The sequence below is a fragment of the Pelophylax lessonae genome (assembly GCF_965119305.1).
Source record: "Pelophylax lessonae genome assembly, chromosome: 10".
NCBI lineage: Eukaryota > Metazoa > Chordata > Amphibia > Anura > Ranidae > Pelophylax > Pelophylax lessonae.
This window is the reverse complement of record NC_138777.1, coordinates 148,576,306-148,598,984: the sequence shown is the minus strand read 5'-3', so window position 1 is coordinate 148,598,984 and position 22,679 is coordinate 148,576,306. Positions and strand designations below refer to the sequence as shown.

At 42.7% G+C, this 22,679-nt stretch overlaps 1 protein-coding gene across 1 annotated transcript in view; it reads right to left on the bottom strand.

Annotated features, from left to right (window-relative positions):
* Window positions 1–22,679, bottom strand: part of PACS1 (phosphofurin acidic cluster sorting protein 1) — a 550,726-nt gene that overhangs the window by 240,974 nt on the left and 287,073 nt on the right. Inside the window, exon 14 of the mRNA XM_082271176.1 lies at window positions 4,961–5,062. Coding sequence (XP_082127302.1) covers window positions 4,961–5,062 — 102 coding nt within the window. The remainder of the gene's footprint in view (window positions 1–4,960; window positions 5,063–22,679) is intronic.

Genomic DNA, 22,679 nt, shown 5'->3' with positions numbered 1-22,679 from the left:
CACTGCCAAGCCTGTTGTCTACCAGTACCCCCAGGTCCTTTTCCATCCTAGACTCACCCAAAGGTCCCCCCCCCCCCTAGTGAGTAGCTTGCTTTCTGGTTTCTGGCACCCAAGTGCATTACTTTACATTTTTCAACATTAAACCTCATCTGCCATGTAGTTGCCCACCCCATTATTTTGTTTAGGTCCACTTGTAAGGTTTCCACATCCTGCATAGAAGATATTGGCATGCTTAGTTTAGTATAATCCGCAAATACTGAGATTGTACTAGATATCCCCTCCTCTAGATCATTTATGAATAAATTAAACAGGATTGGTCCTAGGACAGAACCCTGGGGGACCCCACTTTCCACACCTCCCAATCGGAGTACTCCCCATTAATCACCCTCTGGACTCTCCCCTGGAGCCAGTTCTCTATCCAGGTACTCACCTTATGGTCCATACCTACCTTCCTTAGTTTGTACAGTAAGCGTTTGTGGGGAACGGTGTCAAAGGCCTTTGCAATGTCCAGATACACCACATCCACAGGCTTACCTTTATCTAGGTTGCAGCTCACTTCATCGTAGAAGGTTAATAGATTGGTTTGGCAAGAACGATTTTTCATGAATCCATGCTGATTACTACTAATAATACAATTTTCATTACTAAAGTCTTGTATGTGGTCCCTTAACATCCCCTCCAAAATCTTGCAGACTACAGATGTTAGGCTGACCGGCCTATAGTTACCAGGGATATATCTCGGCCCCTTTTTAAATATTGGTACCACGTTGGCTTTTTTCCAATCAGCTGGCACCACATCCGTCTGTAAACTATCCTTAAAGATCAAGAATAATGGTCTGGCAATCACCTGGCTGAGCTCTTTAAGAACCCTCGGGTACAAGCCATCCGGTCCCGGTGATTTATTTATGTTAAGTTTCTCTAGTTTAGTTCTAAGTCTATCTTCTGTTAGCCATGGCGGCAATTCCTGAGGTGTGTTGTTTAGTTTGGCCTTACAAGCTGGGTTCGTGTAGCCCCCCGATTCTTTTGTGAAGACTGAAGAGAAGAAATTATTTAACACTTCCGCCTTTTCTCTGTCCTCAGTGGCCATATTTCCTTTGTCATCTTTTATGGAAAAAATGAAAAATTGGTACAGGGATATGCCAAACCGGCCTGAAATCCCTTCCCCAAACTTATTCATACAAGAAACAAAAAACAGTGTCCCTGGGGAATTTGGGTGGATAGGCTGGAATAGTCAGTGTAGTAAGAAACGTATAGAAAGAGTATATAAAAATTAACATTTATTGATCTATATTAAAATTCAGCAAATGACATACAAAAAGATAAAACATTGAAACGCATGATGATATACAACGTTCAATATACATATCCTGGTGAGGGATAGCAAGTCAGAGGTTCTTGAAACAGGTAAGTGTATCCAACATGTTTCGGAATTTTCAAAATTCCTTCTTCAGGGAAAATATACACCACCATAAAATCACCACTTGCGTATCCACAAATGGGATGTGGAACGAGAACGTCCTTGCAGCAATGCCTTAGGAGAGAATAAAGGTAGATATCTGTGCAGCCATGGGGTGCAGCTCATTCATAGAGTCCACTTATATTGCACCAAGGTATATAGGTGTAACCAGATCCACCAAATATGATGTACTATGCAAGGGAATACAAACCCCTTCGCAGCATGGTAGTGCTTGGGTGTCCTCACTGCTGGTTTAGTCTACTCCCTGATGGCCGTGTCCAAGCAGTGGTCACAAGGAGCGCCTAGGGGGGAATGAATCCACACCCAGCTGGAAGTCCAGTGCAGAGTAACAACAGATATCCCTATCGTGACCCTTTGGTTTGTATTCCCTTGCATAGTACATCATATTTGGTGGATCCAGTTACACCTATATACCTTGGTGCAATATAAGTGGACTCTATGAATGAGCTGCACCCCATGGCTGCACAGATATCTACCTTTATTCTCTCCTAAGGCATTGCTGCAAGGACGTTCTCGTTCCACATCCCATTTGTGGATACGCAAGTGGTGATTGTATGGTGGTGTATATTTTCCCTGAAGAAGGAATTTTGAAAATTCCGAAACATGTTGGATACACTTACCTGTTTCAAGAACCTCTGACTTGATATCCCTCACCAGGATATGTATATTGAACGTTGTATATCATCATGCGTTTCAACGTTTTATCTTTTTGTATGTCATTTGCTGAATTTTAATATAGCTCAATAAATGTTAATTTTTATATACTCTTTCTATACGTTTCTTACTACACTGACTATTCCAGCCTATCCACCCAAATTCCCCAGGGACACTGTTTTTTGTTTCTTGTCATCTTTTATGGGGCCAATGTGTTCTGGCCTTGCTTTCTTACTGTTTATATACTTAAAGAATTTCTTGGGGTTCCTTTTACTCTCCTCCGCTATATGTCTCTCGTGTTCTATTTTAGCCGCCCTGATTTCATCTTTACATTTCTTATTGCACTCTTTCTAATGCTTAAATGCTGCCAATGACCCCTCAGTCTTGTATTTTTTGAAGGCCTTTTCTTTAGCACTAATATGCATTTTTATGTTGGAGTTTAGCCACCCAGGGTTTAGTTTTGCTCTTTTACATTTTTTCCCTTTGGAATGCACTGGCCAATCCCCTTGTTAAGTATACTCTTGAAGCACTCCCATTTTTCCTCCGTGTTCTTTGTTCCCAGGGTTCTATCCCATTTGATATTTTCTAGCAGCGAGGGGCTCTTTTGAAATTCAGTGTCCTTATATTACCCTTGTGTTTCCTATTACTGTAATTAATACTGAAACTTATTGACCTATGGTCACTGTTTCCTAAGTTGCCCTGTATTTCTATATCCGTGAGCAGGTCTGTATTGTTGGTAATCAGTAGGTCAAGAACCACATTGTTTCTTGTCGGTGCATTCACCATCTGACCCATAAAATTGTCCAGCAGAACATTTAGGAACTGCCGAGCCTTGGCTGAGTGTGCGGTTCCTTCTGCCCAGTCTATATCTGGATAATTAAAGTCCCCCATTATAATGACATTTCCCATCCTTGCTGCCAATCCTATCTGTAAAATGAGGTCCGCCTCCCCCTCCTCCCTCAGGTTGGGGGGCCTATAGCATACGCCCAATATTACCTTCCCCACTGTGCCTTCCCTTTGAAGCTCTACCCATAGGGATTCTGCCTCGTCCTTAGCTCCATTATTAATATCATCCCTCATATTTACCTGTATACTGTTCTTAATATACAGGCATACCCCTCCCCCTTTTTTACCTTCTCTATCTCTGCGATAAAGGGAATACCCCTGAATGGTCGCCATCCAGTCATGAGAGCTGTCAAACCAAGTCTCTGTTATCCCCACAAAATCTAAGTCCTCCTCAAACATCAGTAGCTCCAGCTCTCCCATCTTGTTGGCCAAGCTTCTGGCATTGGTATACAAACCTCTTAATTTTGACCGGTTACATATATCCTCATTTGATGTTTTTAGGCTGCTCTCTTGATTTTTCCCCATACCCACCCTGGGTATAGGAGCTCCGAACACCCTACCGCTAATGCCCCCATTTGTGCCCTCTGAATCTTGCTTTCCACTGGCTAATTCTACATCTGTACCCTCCCCCCCGTCACCTAGTTTAAAAACCCCTCTAACTTTTCGGCCATCCTCTCACCCAGTACGGCTGCACCCTCCCCATTTAGGTGCAATCCGTCCCTACCAAAGAGCCGGTGGCCGACTGATAAGTCGGCCCAGTTCTCCAGGAACCCGAAACCCTCCTTACTACACCAGCTCCTCAGCCACTTGTCAACTTCCCTAGTCTCCCGCTGCCTCTCTGGTTTGGCTCAAGGTACAGGTAGTATTTCTGAAAATACTACCTTGGAGGTCCTACTCCTCAACTTAGCTCCTAAGTCCCTGAAATTGTTTAGGACTCTCCATCTTCCTCTGCCTATGTCATTGGTACCCACGTGTACCATGACAGCTGGGTCTTCTTCAGCCCCACCCAATAATCTGTCCACCCGATCCGCGATGTGCCGAACCCGAGCGCCCGGCAAACAACAGACTGTTCGGCACACGGTCTTTGACAGATTACACTGTCTGTCCTTCTAATAATTGAGTCCCCTACCACCAGCACCTGTCTTTCCTTTCCATTTCTCCCGGCCTCACTGGAGGAGTTCTTCCCCTGGCAGCTAGGGGCGTCGCTCTGCTCCAGCAATGCTGGTCCCTGACTGGTTTCCCCAACATCACACAACAGGGAGTATCTATTGGGGTGCTCCAGCCCAGGATCAGCCTCCTTGCCTTGTCCCCTTCTACCCCCCCTGTCACCCCTCTACTCTGCTCTGATGCCTGCATCTCCATTACTCTGCCCACCTCTGTGCAGGCCTCTGCCTGCGCCTGACGGGTACGATCCTGGCTCTCCTCCGGTATGGACATTCGTCTCAGTGTTGCCAGCTGCTTCCCTAGATTCAGGACCTGAGCTTCCAGGGAAGCAACTTGCTTACATTTTGCGCATTTGTATTCGCCCTCGATCGCATGACCGAGGAACGCATACATATCACAAGATGTACACCGAGTCGCACTGAGTCACTGAGTGTTGTAGAGTAGAGTGCCAGGAACTGCTGTTGGAAACTTCAAAAAGAGTACCCACTGAAAGCCTATAGTGCAGCCAGGATTCTTGACAAAAGAATCGACCTAAAAACCTCCACAGAAAAGAGATACACATCTTTCAGTAGAGAGGAAGTCCATCACCTAAGGACACTTGCAAAAAAGGATAGCTGGGAACAGGCTTCTTTTTTTGCCAATTTCCAATCACTAGAATGTAGCTGCTTATAGCCAATAGTCAATGATCCTGTGTCCTGTACTGTGTGACTAAGATAGATAGTTTTAAAATAATTCTAAATGTTTCCTCAGCTGTGTTCATTTAAAAGGTGGCAAAACATTAACCAAATGCTTGTTAGTATTTAAAGTAAATTTTCTTACCTGACCCTGCCAGTCTAATGTCTGCACAATAATGATGATTTCTGGAAGAGATGGATCTGAAAGATTTTGGTTTAACTGATCAAGTAACACCTTCCGCGGAACCTGTTTCAGAAAGACAATTAATCAGCTTGTGTATGCAGAGAGCAGGAAACAAAAAACACAGGTAATAAATGAATTGGCATGTTTCCTAAAGCCTGAACTCCAAGCAGACACAAAAGCAATAGATCTATGCAGTATTTAAGATAAAAATGCTGCTTCAGCTCTGCTCTATTGTTCAGATTTTTAAGAAAGCGGTACTGTGACATCACACATAAGGTCACAACACTTTCTTTTTAACCACTTCGGCTCTCACACCTGTTCAACCCCTATGGACCAGACCATATTTTCACATTTCTGCTATGTGTTTATTCCTTGAGTCTGTAACTTTGAAATTACTCATGATAAAGAATTGATACATATATTGTGATTGGGGGGACAAACAGTGTTCTCTTGTGACCCTAAGTCCTCTGAGATTTTATGGGGCTGTGCACAGAAGGGAGCAGGGGGAGATAAGAAACTGCTGGACGTACAGGAGAGGGGGTTTTATGGACGTGTGAATAACGCCAAAGGTAAACAATTGGTTAAATAGTATTCCAGCACTACACCCTGAAACCACCAGTAAGAGCCTCTGAGGCCACATATGGTTTTAAAATGGTACTAGAACAAATAGGACACCACTACAGAGCTGTGTTAACCTGGCACTTGGGACTCAAATAGTTAGGGTGCAAAAGGAAGCATGGTTTTCAGTGCCTACAAAAGAATCTTCCTGTGAAGCACAGAGTCAGAAGATGATCACCGATCAGAAGCCCAGGAGCTGAATTGCTCAGTCAGTGAAAGCCAGTAGTTCCAGCACTGCATCTCAACAAAACCTGCAGTAGCCTGGCACCTGGGACTCAAGTGGATAAGGTGTAAAACCTATATATAGTATATATAGCACAGGTCAAGTAACAAAGTAACACTAAAATACCACAGGACAGAAGGCTTATTACTTCATCCAATTTATATACCGTATACAGTAAACCCCCCTCCATTGCGGGGGTTACGTTCCGGACCCAGCCGCGAAAAGTGAAATTCCGCGAAATAGAAAAACCCTATTAAAATGCATTGTAGGCATGTTTATTTTACTGTCACTGTACGTGTAGAAGCATTTTAAGGTCTTTAAACACACTTTTAAAACAATAGAAACTCATTTAAACACATAAAAGATACTAATAGACATAGCAAGAGCTATGGAAAACACAAAAATATTTCATTTTTAATGATTTATATAGTAAAATAACATTACAAAAAAAAAAACGCAAATTACCGGGACCGCAAAAACTGAACCGCGATGGAGCGGGGGATTACTGTATATTTTTCTTTTATCCCATCACATAGTTATTGTAAAATGAAAAATGAAAATCCAGAAAGTAAGAGCTAGCACTGCTCTCCCTCTCAATTCCTAGGCTATGGTAGAGTCCACTGCAGGTCTTGACTGTTTACCAGCTAACAACCACAGGTGTACAGTGCAAATGCACTCTTGACATTTTTTCATCACAATGCTGGAGGAGAGCACTGTCAACTGTGCATATCTGTTCTGAATGCCATATTAGAGTCAGACCAGTTGCACGACTGTCACTTAACTACATATTACAGTGACTGGGCATGTGAAGCTGTGCTAATTTACTACAAATTACAGTTTTTGAAGCCATTTTTTTTTTAAGAGGACCTCATCTCCACTGAGCGTGCCCATGTCTTTTGGAAAATGGCATCAGAGAAAGCAGTGAAGCAGAACCAATATTCTGGTGGAAAGCACAATGGTGTGTGCTTGTCCTTCCCCCTCCCAATCATGCATGCATGCCCCCCAAAGCATGTTAAAAGCTGACAGAAACCCAGAGAACCCTTTTGAGAAAGAGTAATGTATAGTGTGGCTTGCTGCATTTTTTCTATTGAACCTGTCCACAAGATGCATGTCCAGGTTATCCAATTAATAACACCAAGGAGATGTATCGACAACCTATCAGCGCCTATGTAATTCAGATGAAAGTATCACTGCCCATACCAGTCAATTCTGCCATTTCCGACTTAGGAATGTCAACAGATGCCATAAAATGCCAGTTCTATCCAAGAGTTTTAAGGAGAGGGAAAGTTGGTATTTCAACTGGGATAAGAATTACAAAACTAAACTGATTTTTTTAAAATAGAGAGATGGCAAAAGAGAAGAGAGGGACTGAGAGATGTGTTGTTTTATACAGCAATGTGGGTATATAATACATAGCAAGAGCCAAGTTCCTGTAAGAAATTACCTGTAACACAGTGGAAATGGAAAGAAATGTGAGTCAATATCATACAATAACCTTGGCATACATGAACATGGACCAATCAATAACTCTGCAAGTTTGCATGAATAAATGTATGACATGTCACAATATACATAAATGGCATAACTTCCATATGTACCTTTAAGCACCGAAAAGCAGTAATTTCAGCCAAATAGCCATGCCTGAGCAAAAAAGGTACTTTTTAGGCAGGGTGAAAGCATTTCCTCGATCTCCCCCACCCTAGTGATCATTCACACTAACTTTTAGTAAGTCACAAGGTGTAAAGCAGCAGTGAGAAATGTATGCACAGCTCAGAAAGTAGAGGCTATTTCACAGGAACCAGGATTTACAGCACAAGAATTTTAGATCAGAAAATAGTCGCTGGTTCCTGCATTAAGCCTGGGAAAAGATGACACTGACCATCCAAGCAGAAAGTAGGAAGAATGCATTGTCAGAAGAATACAACACGTATGCCTGGCGCTAATACCATAAACCATAAGAGTATGTGGATAAAATTTACTCGGACCTGCCCCAGGCTGCTGTGATAACACTTGGGAGTACTGAGCTCGGGACGTGTATTCAAGCCAGTCCTAGAAATTCACAGTGCTGTGTAAGATCCATAAGAGTCAAAAGGAACTGGCATGTAGATATTGGTAGGTATAGCTTTATTCCAGACAGCAAGACATACAATCATGAATCAATCGATAAAATGCAGGAAGTGCTAATCACCAAACTCACTGGCTGCGATGAAAATCAAACTGTTTAATAATGGAAACAAATATATGAAGAAAATGATACGGCGAACAATTACTACATAATAACAATGGTAATTACCGTATTTATCGGCGTATACGCCGATATAGTAAGAAAAAAAAAAAAAAAAAGCCGGGCAGCGCTGAAAGGAAGAGGAGGGGGGCGGGCTGGGCGGAGTAGAAGGAAGGACGAGCGGCTGCTGTCATAGGAAGTCCCGCCTCCTACGACAGACAGCACAGTGGCCCAATGCCGGGACACGGGACGTGTGACGTCTATCATAGGCGCCGGGACGTCAGATGACAGCGGCGGCTCGTACTCGCTTCTCCTCGCACGGCCCGCCCCCCTCTGCCTCAGGCGAGGCTGCATTGGGGACACTGTGCTGGCGAGGCTGCATTGGGGACACTGCGCTGGTGAGGCTGCATTGGGGGACACTGCGCTGGCGAGGCTGCATTGGGGGACACTGCGCTGGCGAGGCTGCATTGGGGGACACTGCGCTGGCGAGGCTGCATTGGGGGACACTGCGCTGGCGAGGCTGCATTTGTGGACACTGCGCTGGCGAGGCTGCATTCGTGGACACTGCGCTGGCGAGGCTGCATTCGTGGACACTGTGCTGGCAAGGCTGCATTGGTGGACACTGTGCTGGGGATGCTGCATTTGGGACACTGCGCTGGCGAGGCTGCATTTATGGACACTGCGCTGATGAGGCTGCATTCATGGGCACAGGTAAGACTGCATTTGATTAAAAAAAAAAAATTCTGCGTTCAATGCTGTTTATTTAAAATTTTAAGCTTTTTTCCTAAAATTTCCCTCCTAAATGTGAGGTGCGTGTTATATGCCGGTGCGTGTTATACGCTGATAAATATGGTATATAAACTTAAAACCATGAATACATTACATCATGGCAACCTTCATGCTTGCGGTCCATACACATCCACTGTGGCATTCCTCCAGTTCCTGTTAGGGATCATCAGCCTCTGTGTCCTCTTAGCTGTCTGCCAGGCTTGCTCATGTTGCTGTTCCGTCATTTGGCTATCTCTCCTCCGGCTTCCATAATTGAAGAACGGTTTCGATTTCCATCACAGCCAGTGAGTTTGTTGATCATCACTGTGTGCATTTTATCGATTGATTCAGGATTGTATAACTATCTTGATGTCTGAAATAAAGCTATGCTTAACAATGTCTACATGCCAGTTCTTTTTTACTCTTATGGATCTTACACAGCACTGAAATGCAAGGACTTGCTTTAATAAACAGGGGGTACCAGCGCTGTTTTTTTCCTGTTATATTGTCAGAAGAATGACTATGATCTCTTTGAAAGGTAGTGCCTCAAAAAATATTACACTAACAATACTCAGCTTTTACTAAAAATGTAAAACATATATTGGATTATATATTCCTATTGAAATATTGCTAGATTATATTGCAGCTTCTTACACTATCTTATTTGCCATTACAAAATAAACTGGATATTTTAAGGTACAGTAGTTGCAGAATGTCCGCTCCAGTTCTGAGATCCAGAGTTAAATTCCATTCCAACATCAGATCTGCTTTAGTCCGGGATCCTATCTTAAAAAAAAAGGCACCCAATTCCAGAGACAAGCTTAACCACTTGCCTACTGGGTATTTTCACCCCCTTCCTGCCCAGGCCAATTTTCAGCTTTCAGCGCTGTCACACTTTGAATGACAATTGCGCGGTCATGCAACACTGTACCCAAACAAAATTTGTATCTTTTTTTGAGACAGATCAAGCTTTCTTTTGGTGGTATTTAATCATCATTGTGTTTTTTAATTTTTACTAAACAAATGAAAAAAGTTTTTCTTCGTTTCTGTAATAAAATTTTCGAAATAAGTAATTTTTCTTCTTCAATGATATGCGCCGACAGGCTGCACAGATGGGCGGCACTGATATGTGGCATGGATAGGCAGCACTTGCGGGCACTGTTGGGGCTGCACTGATAATCAGGATACTAATGAGCAGTGCCCTGATTTTCAGTGTAGATGTATCCTGTGTGGATTTGCCGGCTATCAGCAAATCATGCTTCCATAGTGATCAGTTTGGATACAGCTTGTCACATGGTAAAGAGCTCTGAGATTGGCTCTTTACTCCAATCTGTGATCAGCTGTGTCCAAAGGACTCGACGATCACAGATCCGTGCCAATGCGTGCCAGAGGTCCCCGCGCATCCCGTCCCATGCAGGATCACAGAATGATGTCCATAGACGCCTTTCTGGCAGTGTGAGCCCATGCTGCAGCCTTCTTTCGGCTATAGCCTGGCCAGGTGGTGGTTAAAGCAAACCGTCAATGTAAATGGCAGGTCAGATTTACAGTCAGTCCCCCACCACCAGAAATGTAAAGAGTTTATTCTCAAGTTTTTCTTTTTTTCAAAGTTAAAAAAAAAAAACGGACTTCCCTGTAACTTTCTTAAAGCAGAGCGCCACCCTAAAAGGGAAGCTCCGCTTGTCTGCCCCCCCCCCTCTGCTGCCACATTGGCACCTTTTTTTGGGGGGGAGGGAGAGGGAGCTTCTGACCGAGTACGCCATGGGGAACTCAGCCAGAAGTTCTGCCCCCCTCCTCCTTTCCCAGTAGCTGTCCAATTCACAGAGCACAACACGCCTCGTACATGTGCAGTAGGGAAGCCACAAGTTTCCCTTAGTGAAGATGGCGGCGGCATCACCCGATAGTGGATTAAAAAATCCACCTGGACGAGGACACAGCTGGATTCCTGGACAGGTAAGTGTACTAATATTAAAAGTCAGCAGCTGCAATATTTGTAGCTGCCGATTTTTTCTGAAGGAGCCTGGAGAAAATGAGATTTTTCACTTAACATAAAATTAATTTCTCTGATGTTCATTGACAGACACAGCTCCTGGTCTTCTTAACCATTGGGTTATACTGCCCCCTACTGGAGTAGGCAGAAAAAAAGATTGACTACGCCTATAGGCAGTCCCAGGAGGTATACTCCCCCCCCCCCCCTCTCTGCTATAGGAATTCAGTTTTGTTACAAGCAGTCAGAAGAATTACAACTCCACAGAGAGCTATGTCCTGTATCCATTAATGAACATCAGAGAAATGGATTTTACGGTTAGTCAAAAATCCCATTTTCTGTTTCGTACATTGATGGAAACCGCTCCTAAAAATCTTAACCATTGGGACGTCCCAAAGCAGTGTCAAACATGAAGGATGGGAACAGCAAGAAAAAATTCCCAAGGCTAAACCATAGGCAACCAGGTAATAGGAGCTCAACCAAAAAACAAAATGGAGCCCACCTGAAAACATTACACCTTCAAAGAGGAAACAGGTCCTCTAAAACAGCAGCCGACAAAACCTTGCGGCCAAAAGAAGCAACCACAGATGCCAACACATCCACTTTATAAAATTTTGTGAAAATGTGCACTGACGTCCAGGTGGCCGCCTTGCAAACCTGCTTCACTCACGCCTGATGACAGAAGGCCCAAGAAGCACTGAGCACCCAAGTAGAGTGCGCCTTGACAGTGAAAGGGGGAACATGACCCTTGATGGAATAGGCCTGAATCACTGCCTGTCTGATTAATCTTGAAATGGTCACATAAGAAGGGGACAGTCCTTTCCAAGGCCCATCCGTGAGCACAAATAGTGAGTCTAACTTCCTAAAAGACTCGGTAGCTGCAAGGTACACCTGGAATGCCAGAACCACATCCAGGGCATGCAACGCCACCTCTCTGGGATTTTATCGGCCTGGGACACAGGGAAGACAACACAATGTCTTTATTCAATTTGAAATCAGAGACAACCTTTGGAAGGAACGACGGACAGGGTCGAAGAACCACATTATCTCTGTGGACCACCAAGTAAGGTGAACAACGAGATAACACTGAAATTTCCGATACCCTGCGCGCAAAGGTGATTGCCACCAAAAAGGCCACATTCTGGGACAGTGTAAGCAGGGGAATCTCCAGAAGATTTTCAAAGGGAGGCTTCTGGAGAACTGAGAGCACCAAGTTGAGCTCCCAAGGCAGTAACTGAGACCGCACTGGAGGAGCCAAGTGTACAACCCCCCCCCCCCCCTCTGAAAAACGTAGAGTGTGGCCAAAGGTCATTGAAAGAAGACTGCCAAGGCCGACACCTGGTCTTTGATGGTATTTAAAGCCAATTTTTGCTCAAACCCCCCCCCGTTGAAGGAAAGTCAAGACTCGAGCCACTGAGAAAGAGTGAGATCTTCCTAGAGGTAGACTTTCTGGCTTTCAACAGCACTGGAATCACCAACTCAAGACGAACCTGTATCTTTCAGCACCTGGCTTTCAACAGCCAGGCCGTCAAAGCCAGCGACTGTAAAGCAGGATGGAAGCTTGGACCTTAGCACAGCAGATACTCCCTGAGAGGCAGTCTCCAAGGGACATTGGCGACCAGCCGCACCAGGTCGGCATACCAGCGAGGCGAGGCAAGTTCGGAGCTACTAAAATGACCCTTATGCCTCGATCCTGCGCAAGAGTCTCGGCAGGAGGAGGAGAGGAGGGAAGGCGTAAATCAGACGATCCTGGCCTGACGGGGCCAGCAGTGCATTTGTGGCGTCTGTCAGACGGTCCCGTGACCGTGTCACAAACCTCCGCACCATCTCTACCTTGGGGGTGCCCCACGGGAGACAACTAATGAAACCCATCCGGATGAAGGTTCCACTCCCCTTGGTCCAAGGCCTGCCAACAGAAAATCTGCCTGACAATTTTCCACCTTTGGTTTGTGTATGGCGGAGAGGGCCAGAACGAAACGTTCTGCTCACCGTAGAATGCCGGCTACTTCCAGAGCAGCCAATACACTTCTCATGCCCCCATGATGATTGACATAAGCAACGGTCGTGGCGTTGTCTGATTGAATTCGCACTGGACACCCCTGAAGATGATCCATCCAGTGATCAAGGCACAGCCTGATTGCTCTCAGTTCCATTTATCGGTAGTTTGGACTTTTCCAGTGTCCAGACACCTTGAGTGGAACTCAAGGCCCAGGACACCTGCCTACCTGGACAGACTGGCATCCGTAGTGACCACTGTCCAATACAAGGGGAGAAAGGATTTGACCTGGTGAAGAGCCAGGGAGCGAAGCCACCAGATCAGCAACCCTTTGGTGTCCCTGCTCAGACGGATTAGATTGTCCAGAGACTTCGGACAATAAATTGTCCCATTTGGCCAAGATCTCCCTTTGCAGGGACCTTGTATGGAACTGCACAAACCGGACCGCCTCAAAAAGGTAGAAACCATGAGGCCCAGCACCTTCATGCAAGTCCGGAGGGCTCCTGCTGGACAGGAGAAGATGAATTGCAGTATGCAGTTTCTGGAGTTTTTCCAGAGGAAGGAACACTCTGGCTAGAGTCAGATAATAAAAATAAATCAATAAATCGGCGCAACCCCAAAATAATCTGAACACACACAATGACAACTTACATATAGAAAACACTAAACACAAAATAATCAAATATCACGGAATTCAGCACCAATAACTGAAAAAAATAATGTCTAAATCTAAATTAGTGCATGATCGATATTAATCAATAGTAACCAATCAACATCATCTAGTGCATTATAATACAAGGAGTGATTAATAAGTAAACTAAAAAAATGTGACTACATAAGCAAGTGAAAATCCATAAAAAATGTGTCCTCAAATCAATGTAATCATGTGCATAATCAATTAATCAAAATAAAGTCAATATGAAACGTGTGTCATAAGACATTAATTTTTAACGAGATCCCACTGTGCCAGTAAACAACGAATGTACTGGTGCACCAATCCACATAAAAAGGTGATAGAGTGCGCTTCAATCTGTGCTCACACGCAGCTCACCTTAATGCCTGACTCATATATTCCAATGAGTCAAACACACTTTTCACCCAGAGGTTTCAGATAGAATAATCCTCACCCCTCTCCTTCCTCCTCTTTACTTGTATAATTGTTTATTTACCATACGATACATACAAATCCACTCACAGATAGAGCACTTCAGCAGTGGCTAAAGTTCGGCGTCCATGCGCAGGCTCCGCCCCCATAAACGTTACTTCGTCACAGGGGTCTGCTGAAGTTGTTGTTTGACGTAATGCATATGGGGGCGGAGCCTGCGCACGGACGCCACATCTTGGTCAGCCTCACAGAAGACTATTAGAGGAGCCTGTCAAAGCCTGCACTGCTGAAGTGCTTTGTCTGTGAGTGGATTTGTATGTATCGTATGTTAACCACTTGCCTACAGGGCACTTTTACCCCCTTCCTGCCCAGGCCAATTTTCAGCTTTCAGCGCTCTCACGCTTTGAATGACAATTGCGCGGTCATGCTACACTGTACCCATATGAAATTTTTATCATTTTTTCACACAAATAGAGCTTTCTTTTGGTGGTATTTAATTACCTCTGGGTTTTTTATTTCTTACAAAAAAAAAAGAAAAAAAGACAGAAAATGTTGAAAAAAAAAGTTTTTCTTATTTTCTGTGAGTACATTTTGAAAATAAATACATTTTTCTCCTTCACTGATGTGCGCTGATGAGACGGCACTGATGGGCATTGATAGGCTGCACTGATGGGCACTGATGAGGTGGCACTTATGGGCACTGATGAGGTGGCACTGATGAGGATGTACTAATATGCCGCACTGATGAGCACTGATAGGTGGCACTGATAGGCTGCACTGATGAGCACTGATAAGCGGCACTGATGAGCACTGAGAGGTGGCACTGCTGGGCACTGAGAGGTGGCACTGCTGGGCACTGAGAGGTGGTACTGTTGGGCACTGACCGGTGGCGGCACTGATGGGCACTGAGAGGCGGCACTGATGGGTGGCACTGATGGACACTGATGGGTGGCACTGATGGGCAGCACTGATGAGCACTAATGGACAGCACCATCAGTGCCCATAGTGCTGCTAGTCAGTGCCCATCAGTGCCTAGATGAGCAGGCACTGACTGGCAGCACTATGGGCACTGATGGCGGGCACTGTATGCAGTTATGGCCTTTCTTTCCCCTCTTGTGTAATCAGGGCACTGGTGATCAGTGCCCTGATTACATTTCTCTGTGTCCCCTTACAGCTGATCGGCTCTCCTCTTCCTCACACGCAGTCTCTGTGTGAGGAAGGAGAGCTGGCGATGAGAGATGATCTCATATGTTTACATTTGAGATCATCTCTCATTGCACGTTCCGATCACGTGGTAAATGGGCGCTGTGATTGGCCATTCACCACGATCTGTGATTGGCTGCGTCCAAGGCACACGGCCGACACAGATCTTCCCCGATGTGCGCTCGCGGGAGCGCACGGGGAGCCTGTTACTGGGAGGCCGTATAAAGATGGCCTCCCGGAAATTAGAGCCTGCACTGTAGGCGTCTTCCGGCTATAGCGCGGGCGGGAGGAGGTTAAATAAACAATCATACAGAGAGCACTAGAGGGTGTCTCCCCATTTTTTTCATATGCTTGTATTCACCGTGGAGCTGAATATTCCGGAGTAGAGGAAGGAGAGGAGGAAGGAGAGGAGTGATGATTAACCTCACACCTCGTGAAAAGTGTGTTTGACTGATTGGAATATATGAGTCTAGCTAGAGGTATCCCTCCGGTACCGTTTTTTAGAGCCGCTCGGCTTTCTGGCAGTAACGACCCATGCGGTTCGGCAGCTGCTCAATCGTTACCCCAGAGAGCGGGAGGGGACGCCCCCCGCGGCTCTGTGCGGGTCTCCCGTCCCACTGGGAGACCCGAGTAACCAGCAAGCGCGTCCGCCGGCTGGTTGGAGTCCCAATCAAAGCCGGATGCAGCTTTGATCGGGTCTCCGATGAAGTAACCCGGAGACGGCGTCCATCACGTCACATCCGGGTTAATCGGCTGCTAAAAAATGAATGCATTCAAAAATGCCTTTTTCAAATGTTTTAAATACATGGAAGTGTAGTGGAGGGGTCTAGGTTCCTTTAGACCCCCGATCCCTCCATAAAGAGCACCTGTCACTGCCTATTGCTGTCACAAGGAATGTTTACATTGCTTGTGACAGCAATAAAAGTGATCAGATTTTTTTTTTTTTTAAACCATGTGCTAAAATTAAAAAAAATATATAAAAAATGGGAAAAAAACATTTTTTTTAGCAGCACCCGTCGCCGTGAGCTCACGCACAAAAGAAAACGTATACAGGAAGTCACGCCGCAAATGAAATCGCTGTTCAAACCACAAATGTGAGGTATCGCCGCAATCGCCAGAGCAAGAGCCATAATTATAAAAAAAGAGCTACACTCTAACTCTAAACTGGTAACCGTTAACATTTTTTAAAGCGTCGCCTATGGAGATTTTTATTGACCGTACTTTGTTGCCATTCCGCGGGTGTGCGCAAATTTTAAACTGTAACATGTTGGGTATCGATTTACTTGGCGTGACATCATCTTTCACAATATATAAAAAAAATGGGCTAACTTTATGGCTTAGTTTTTTTAAAATGCAGTGAAATGTAATTTTTCGTAATTTTTCAAAAAAAAAAAATGGCGTTTGAAAGACAGCTGCGCAAATACCGTGTGACAAAAAACATTGCAATGACCGCCATTTTATTCTCTAGAGTCTTTGCTAAAAATATATATATAATATTTGGGGGTTCTAAGTCGTTTTCTGGCAAAAAATACGGATTTTAACTTGTGAAAAAAATGTGTAAAAAATGGGCTCGGTCTTTAAGTGGTTAAGGTGAGCACAGATTGAAGTGGTTAAGGTGAGCACAGATTGAAGCGCACTCTATCACCTTTTTATGTGGATCGATGCACCAGCACATTAGTTGTTTACCGGCACGGTGGGATCTCTTTAAAGATTAATGACTTATGACACACGTTTCATATGGACTTTATTTTGATTAATTGTTTATGCACTCTTAAATTGTAAGCTCTAACGAGCAGGGCCCCCTGATTCATACTGTATTAAATTGTATTGTATTTGTACGGTCTACCCTCAAGTTGTAAAGCTCTGTGTAAACTGTCAGCGCTATATAAATCCTATATAATAATTATAATAATTACATTTTTTATGGATTTTGACTTGCTTATGTAGTCACATTTTTTGAGTTTACTTATTAATCACTTATTGTATTATAATGCGCTAGATGATATTGATTGGATATTACTGATTAATATCTATCGTGCACAAATTTAGATATATTTTTTCAGTGAGTTATTGGCGCTGCATTCCGTGATATTTGAGTTCAGAGTCAGACCCAGATAGTTCAGCTTTGTGGAAGGAATCAGAGCAGACTTCTGATAGTTCAAGAGCCAGCTGAATTCCCTCGGAGTACGTATAGTGATGTCCACGTTGTCCACCAGCGCTGACTTAACACTGCTAGCACAGGGGCCAACACTTTTGTGAAGACTCGAGGAGCGGAGGCGAGCCCAAAGGGTAATGCCACAAACTGATAATGCTACTCTCCCACGGCAAAGCAGAGGAAGTGCTGGTGACCGACACATATTGGAATGTCTAGGCAAGCGCCCTTGATGAATTGCAAAGATTATAACCCACGCTTGGAATTATATGTGTTGAATAAAAATGTGATAAGGTGTGCGTTTTGCAGCTGCTGCCCACTAAGTAAAAAATGAATGTGCCAAAAAGCAGTGCTTGCAATGATGTAAATATTGAAATATAAATAATTTGATATAAATTACATCTTTTCATATACAATAATAACCATAAAGTGTAATGGTGCTGAATACAAACTTTATCATAGATAAGTGCATAAAGTGCTATTGTGCTGAATTCAAAAATAATTAAATGCGGTAGTATTGGGCAAAAAAACAACAAAGTGCTCAATAGAAGTGCAAAGGTGCAAATAATAGCAATGATCAATGTCCTCAATGTGACAATTCATTGGACTGCCCAAATAATCAGTCCCTTTTCCAGGTGCAATCGTGCTCAATAAGGTGCTAATCCAAAAAAGTGCTGTGGTGCTCCACACAGTGGAAAGTGCCTTGAGTCCGACTAAGGGAATCCACTCACCAGAGCCTATGGATCAAATGATCCTTGGAATTGTAAGGACCAGTGGTTCTCCAAACAGGAAACACAGTGAATCTCTATCCGTGTCACTCAAAGAAGGAATAAGCCAACATAGTGAAGCCCACAAAAAGGTTTATTTATTGTAAGGTTAAAAAAATACTCACAAGGAATATGAGAAAATGGGCATATAGAAGATAAAAAAACCACATTAACAGCAATCACAGCTCCTACCCGGAAAGCAGCCGGTATGCATTTCACAGAATCCAGGAAGTGACGTAGTGTTGTAGCCGTTTGCTGGAAGTGCGTCGATGCGTTTCACCCACCTACAAGGGGTGTTATCAAAGACATCACTTCCACTCACTGCCACGTTATTTATAATGCTCCTGGGAATGCCATAGTTACTGGAGCGCCAATCAAATTGTTTGAGTTGTTATAGCACCAATCGCATTACTAGTCTCAATGGAAAGTACCTCACTTCCTGTTTACAATAGCATACGTGTACGCGAATACAGACTATATTCATATTAATAAGCAGATCGGAACAACATAACATATCTACGATGATGTGCCAACCAATTGATTTAATAAAAGACCCCACTGAAATTCCTGCTATAAAACCATATGCTATAAAAACATATTAATAACAAAAATAAGATGTAAAACATTTTTTTTTAAAATGGTCCGAATAGAAAATGCCTCACTTTCTGTTTATAATAGCGTACGTGTACCCAAATGCAAGAAATACAGACCATATTCATATTGAGCAGCCAGATTGGAACCACATAGCGTATCTAATGTACAAACCAATTAATTTTATAAAAACCCCATTTAAAATTTAGTCTGACAATGACATGTAAATGTGAGGAATGTAGACAATAACAGATGATGAAATATGTAGCATGAAAAGAAATAAGGGAAAAAGGAATAAAAATAAAAAATAAAAAACAATAAAAATAAAATTAAAAAATAAACAAAATAAAAATGAAATGAAAAAATAAAAATAAAATAGAAAATTATATTAATAGAAAATAAAAAAAATTGAAAATAAATAAAATATAAAAAAATATATGAACCCCAGAGGGTAGAGTCCCCAAACGGTGTATCCACTAGGTCTCATTTTGTGAGACTAATTTTTACAGACCCTCCCCGTTTGGGGTCCCTCCACCCTCTGGGTCTCAACATTGATTTGGATTTGAAATGTTTTCTCTCCAACTGGTAATTTTAATAAACGGTAGCGCATTTTTTCCCCCTTTTTCAACATATATATTTTCATATATATTTTTTTTTTATATTTTTATTTATTTTCAAATTTTTATTTCATTTTCTATTAATATCATTTTCTATTTTGTTATTTTTATTATTTTATTTTTTACTTTAGTTTTCCACTTTTTCATTTTTATTTTGTATAATTTTATTTATTTTTTTATTTTAATTCTATTGTTATTGTTTTTTATTTTTATTTTCATTTTTAGATTTTATTTTTTTACCCTCATTTCTTTTCATGCTACATATTTTATCATCCGTTAATGTCCACATTCCTCACATTTTATTCTTGTCATTAACATTTCTTTTTTTTTTTTTTTTCTTCAAATATTGTGTTTTTATTGAGAATTTATCAGATTATACATGACATTTCTGATATCTTAAGCAATTCTATCTTAATACATGTTATACTATCTCTTCTTTTCCTCTTGCTGTTTCTTTAAATTCCCCTTTTTCTATTTTCCCCCTCCCCTTCCCCTCCCTTCCCCCCCCCCCCCCACCCAACCAAAGAAGTAAAAGATGGTAAGCACTTCTCCTCCTCTATTTTTCTTTCCTCTTATTTTATTTCATTTTGCCATGTGTTGTCTCCCTTCTTCAGAGTTTATGAATTGATTCCACAATTCCCAGGTTTTCCTATGTCTATCTTGCCTATTCTGTGCCGTGGCAACTAATTCTTCGAGCCTCCTGTTGTCCTCCACCCTATGTATCCAGTCGGAAACCGAGGGTGGTTGTACTTTTTTCCAGAATCCTGGAATGCATGTTTTTGCCACGTTTACCAAATAGGGAATTATCGATCTCGCATATTTATTTGCTGGTATATCGGATAAATTTAACAGAAAGAAACCTGGGTTCTCTTCTATTTCGCATTCTGTAAATTTCTGGACTATATATTTCACTCCTGTCCAGTATGTTTTTATCTTAGGGCAGCTCCAGAAAATATGGTATAGTGTACCTACTTCTCTTCCGCACCTCCAACATAAATTAGATTCGTTTGGGAACCAGTTATGGAGCTTCCTGGGCGTGACATACCACCTCGTTATAGGCTTATAATTCATCTCTTGTATTCTGGTACATCTAACTGGCCCGAAAGCAAACCTCAGTATCCTCTGGATCTGGTCGTTTGACAGTTCACAGTTCAAGTCTATCTCCCACTTTCTCACCCACGGTAATTCTGGCTGTTTTTCTGGATTTATCAGTAGACCATAAGTGATTGACAGGGTATGTTGTAAATTTCCTGGTTTCACACACACTTGTTCGAATTTTGTTAATGCTCTATCGAAATCCTTCGGGTTCGTTATAGATACTAAAAAGTGATGCAGTTGAATTGCTTGCCAAAATGGCATATTAAATGGTCCGTCCCTGTCAATCAATCCGGTCACCGAGGGCCACTTTTTCTTTATTAAAAATGATGAGACCTGTTCCTGTCCTTTTTCCCTTAATACTGTGAACTGTCTGTTATCCATTCCCGGTAGGAACTGAGGGTTACCTAATATTGGGAATAAGGGAGATCTGTCCGTTGTCAGTTTAGAGTATATATTTGATCTTGTACAGATACGTAATGTGTTTCCAATTATTAAGTGGTGTTTTAATTTTTTAGGTATATCCTGATAGCACCACATAGCTCTCTTCAAATTTACCTCTGTTTGGGCCTGTTCCAGTTCTACCCACAATTTAGAGTCCAAGTGGTGCCACCAAATCCAGGACTCTACTTACATGGGTAGCCTGGTAGTATGCTTTCATGTCTGGGATAGCTAGGCCTCCTTTTTTTTTTTTTTTTTTTTTTTTTTTAGGTAGGGTCAGCGTTTTACAGCGTTTCCCGTCACAGGATACAGAGCCATAAAACATAACATATGGGTTATATAAAATAAAAAATGGTGTGAAGGCGCCTGGCTCCAATAAATAAATGATTATATAAACATTAAATACAAAATTGCATAGAATGGTATAGATGTTGTTGGCACGTATGTGTGCTGTGCTCTGTATACATAAAATGACCAATAAAAAAAACTGTAAAACCAATATCAATTCAAAGTGCAAGTGACACACAAAATGTGTTGTGCAAAATTAAATAAAGTGCTTATTAGTGCAAAAAATTAATATACCATATCCTGCTTGATATTAACTATAATATACAATAAATATATAAAAATTGATAAATTATTTGAGTGCATATAAAGTGCTTGAATAGTGGGCTATAGTCCAAGCTGATAAAACAGTTCATGCACAAAAAATTGTTGCTTGGATATCAAGTGCTCCAGTGATTAGGTGAGCCACTCTTTGCTTCTTACCAAATGCAGGTAGGTCGCAAGAACCCCAAACGCCTGCGATCCCTTTTGTTAGGTGGATCAGACCATAGGCACTCCTCCTCTTCACTTTAAATTAAATGTAGCTTTTTAACAGAATGTTGTGCTCCTTTTCCTCACTCCTCCATTAATTTACCTCATGCAGATGTAAATAGAGCCCATATGTAGGAGAAGCCAACATAGTGTAATATTGCTAATTTATTAATACTATGTGCTAATTACAACAATTGGCTGCTTACTCTTGGTTGTGCCCTCCTGGCACTGGGCAATCCGCATTGGTTGTTGTGGGTAAAAGGATGGGTCAGGATCTTCAGTGTCCTGTAAGTTATCCTTCCTGGTTTCCCTGTAGCGTGCGGCGGTCGGCGTGCGTCCCAGCCTGCGCTCCAATGCTCTCTCTTACTACTTCCGGGTTTAGCAGAGACCATATGGGTTATATAGCCACCTACAGGTGAAGGGCACTGCCAAGCAATCAGAAAGGATGTTCCCCTATATAACCCCTCCCACACAGGAAGTACCTCCGTTTTTTGGCCAGTGCCTAAAGGTGATGATCACGGTGGAGAGTCTTTCCACATAGTCTTAAAAGAAGAAGAAAGAAGATGTTGCTATATACACCAATCAAAGATCACGGAATCTAAGTGGTTAGCTATCAGATCCACCTAAAAAAGTCAGTAGACCAAAAAGAGGTTACCGGAGCCTCAGGAAGCAGTTACGAGGTTTTGCCTGTAATGTTGTCCTTTTTAGGCGCTGAACTCTGGGATCAAGACCCTTGGTAATACCAAACCCCAAAGGCGCTCCCTACAGGGGGCTCTACAGGTCCAAGGCCGTGGCACCACTAAACAAGGGCACCCAGTCCTTGAACGTTGTTTCAAACAAAATCCTGCGGCAGGACTGGCAAGTCCAATTTAAAATATTTACACATACAGCAAATGTAAATATTTTATGCACTGTTCCCTTTAGGCTAGGTTTCCACTAGTGCGGCTATGAAGTCGTGCTACTTCTAGCACGACTTCGTAGCGAAAGTAAACTGCGGCTTCAGTGAGACTTGTCCCTCATATATAGAGGGAAGTCGCACTGAAGACGGCTCAAAAGTAGTGCACAAACTACTTTTGAAGT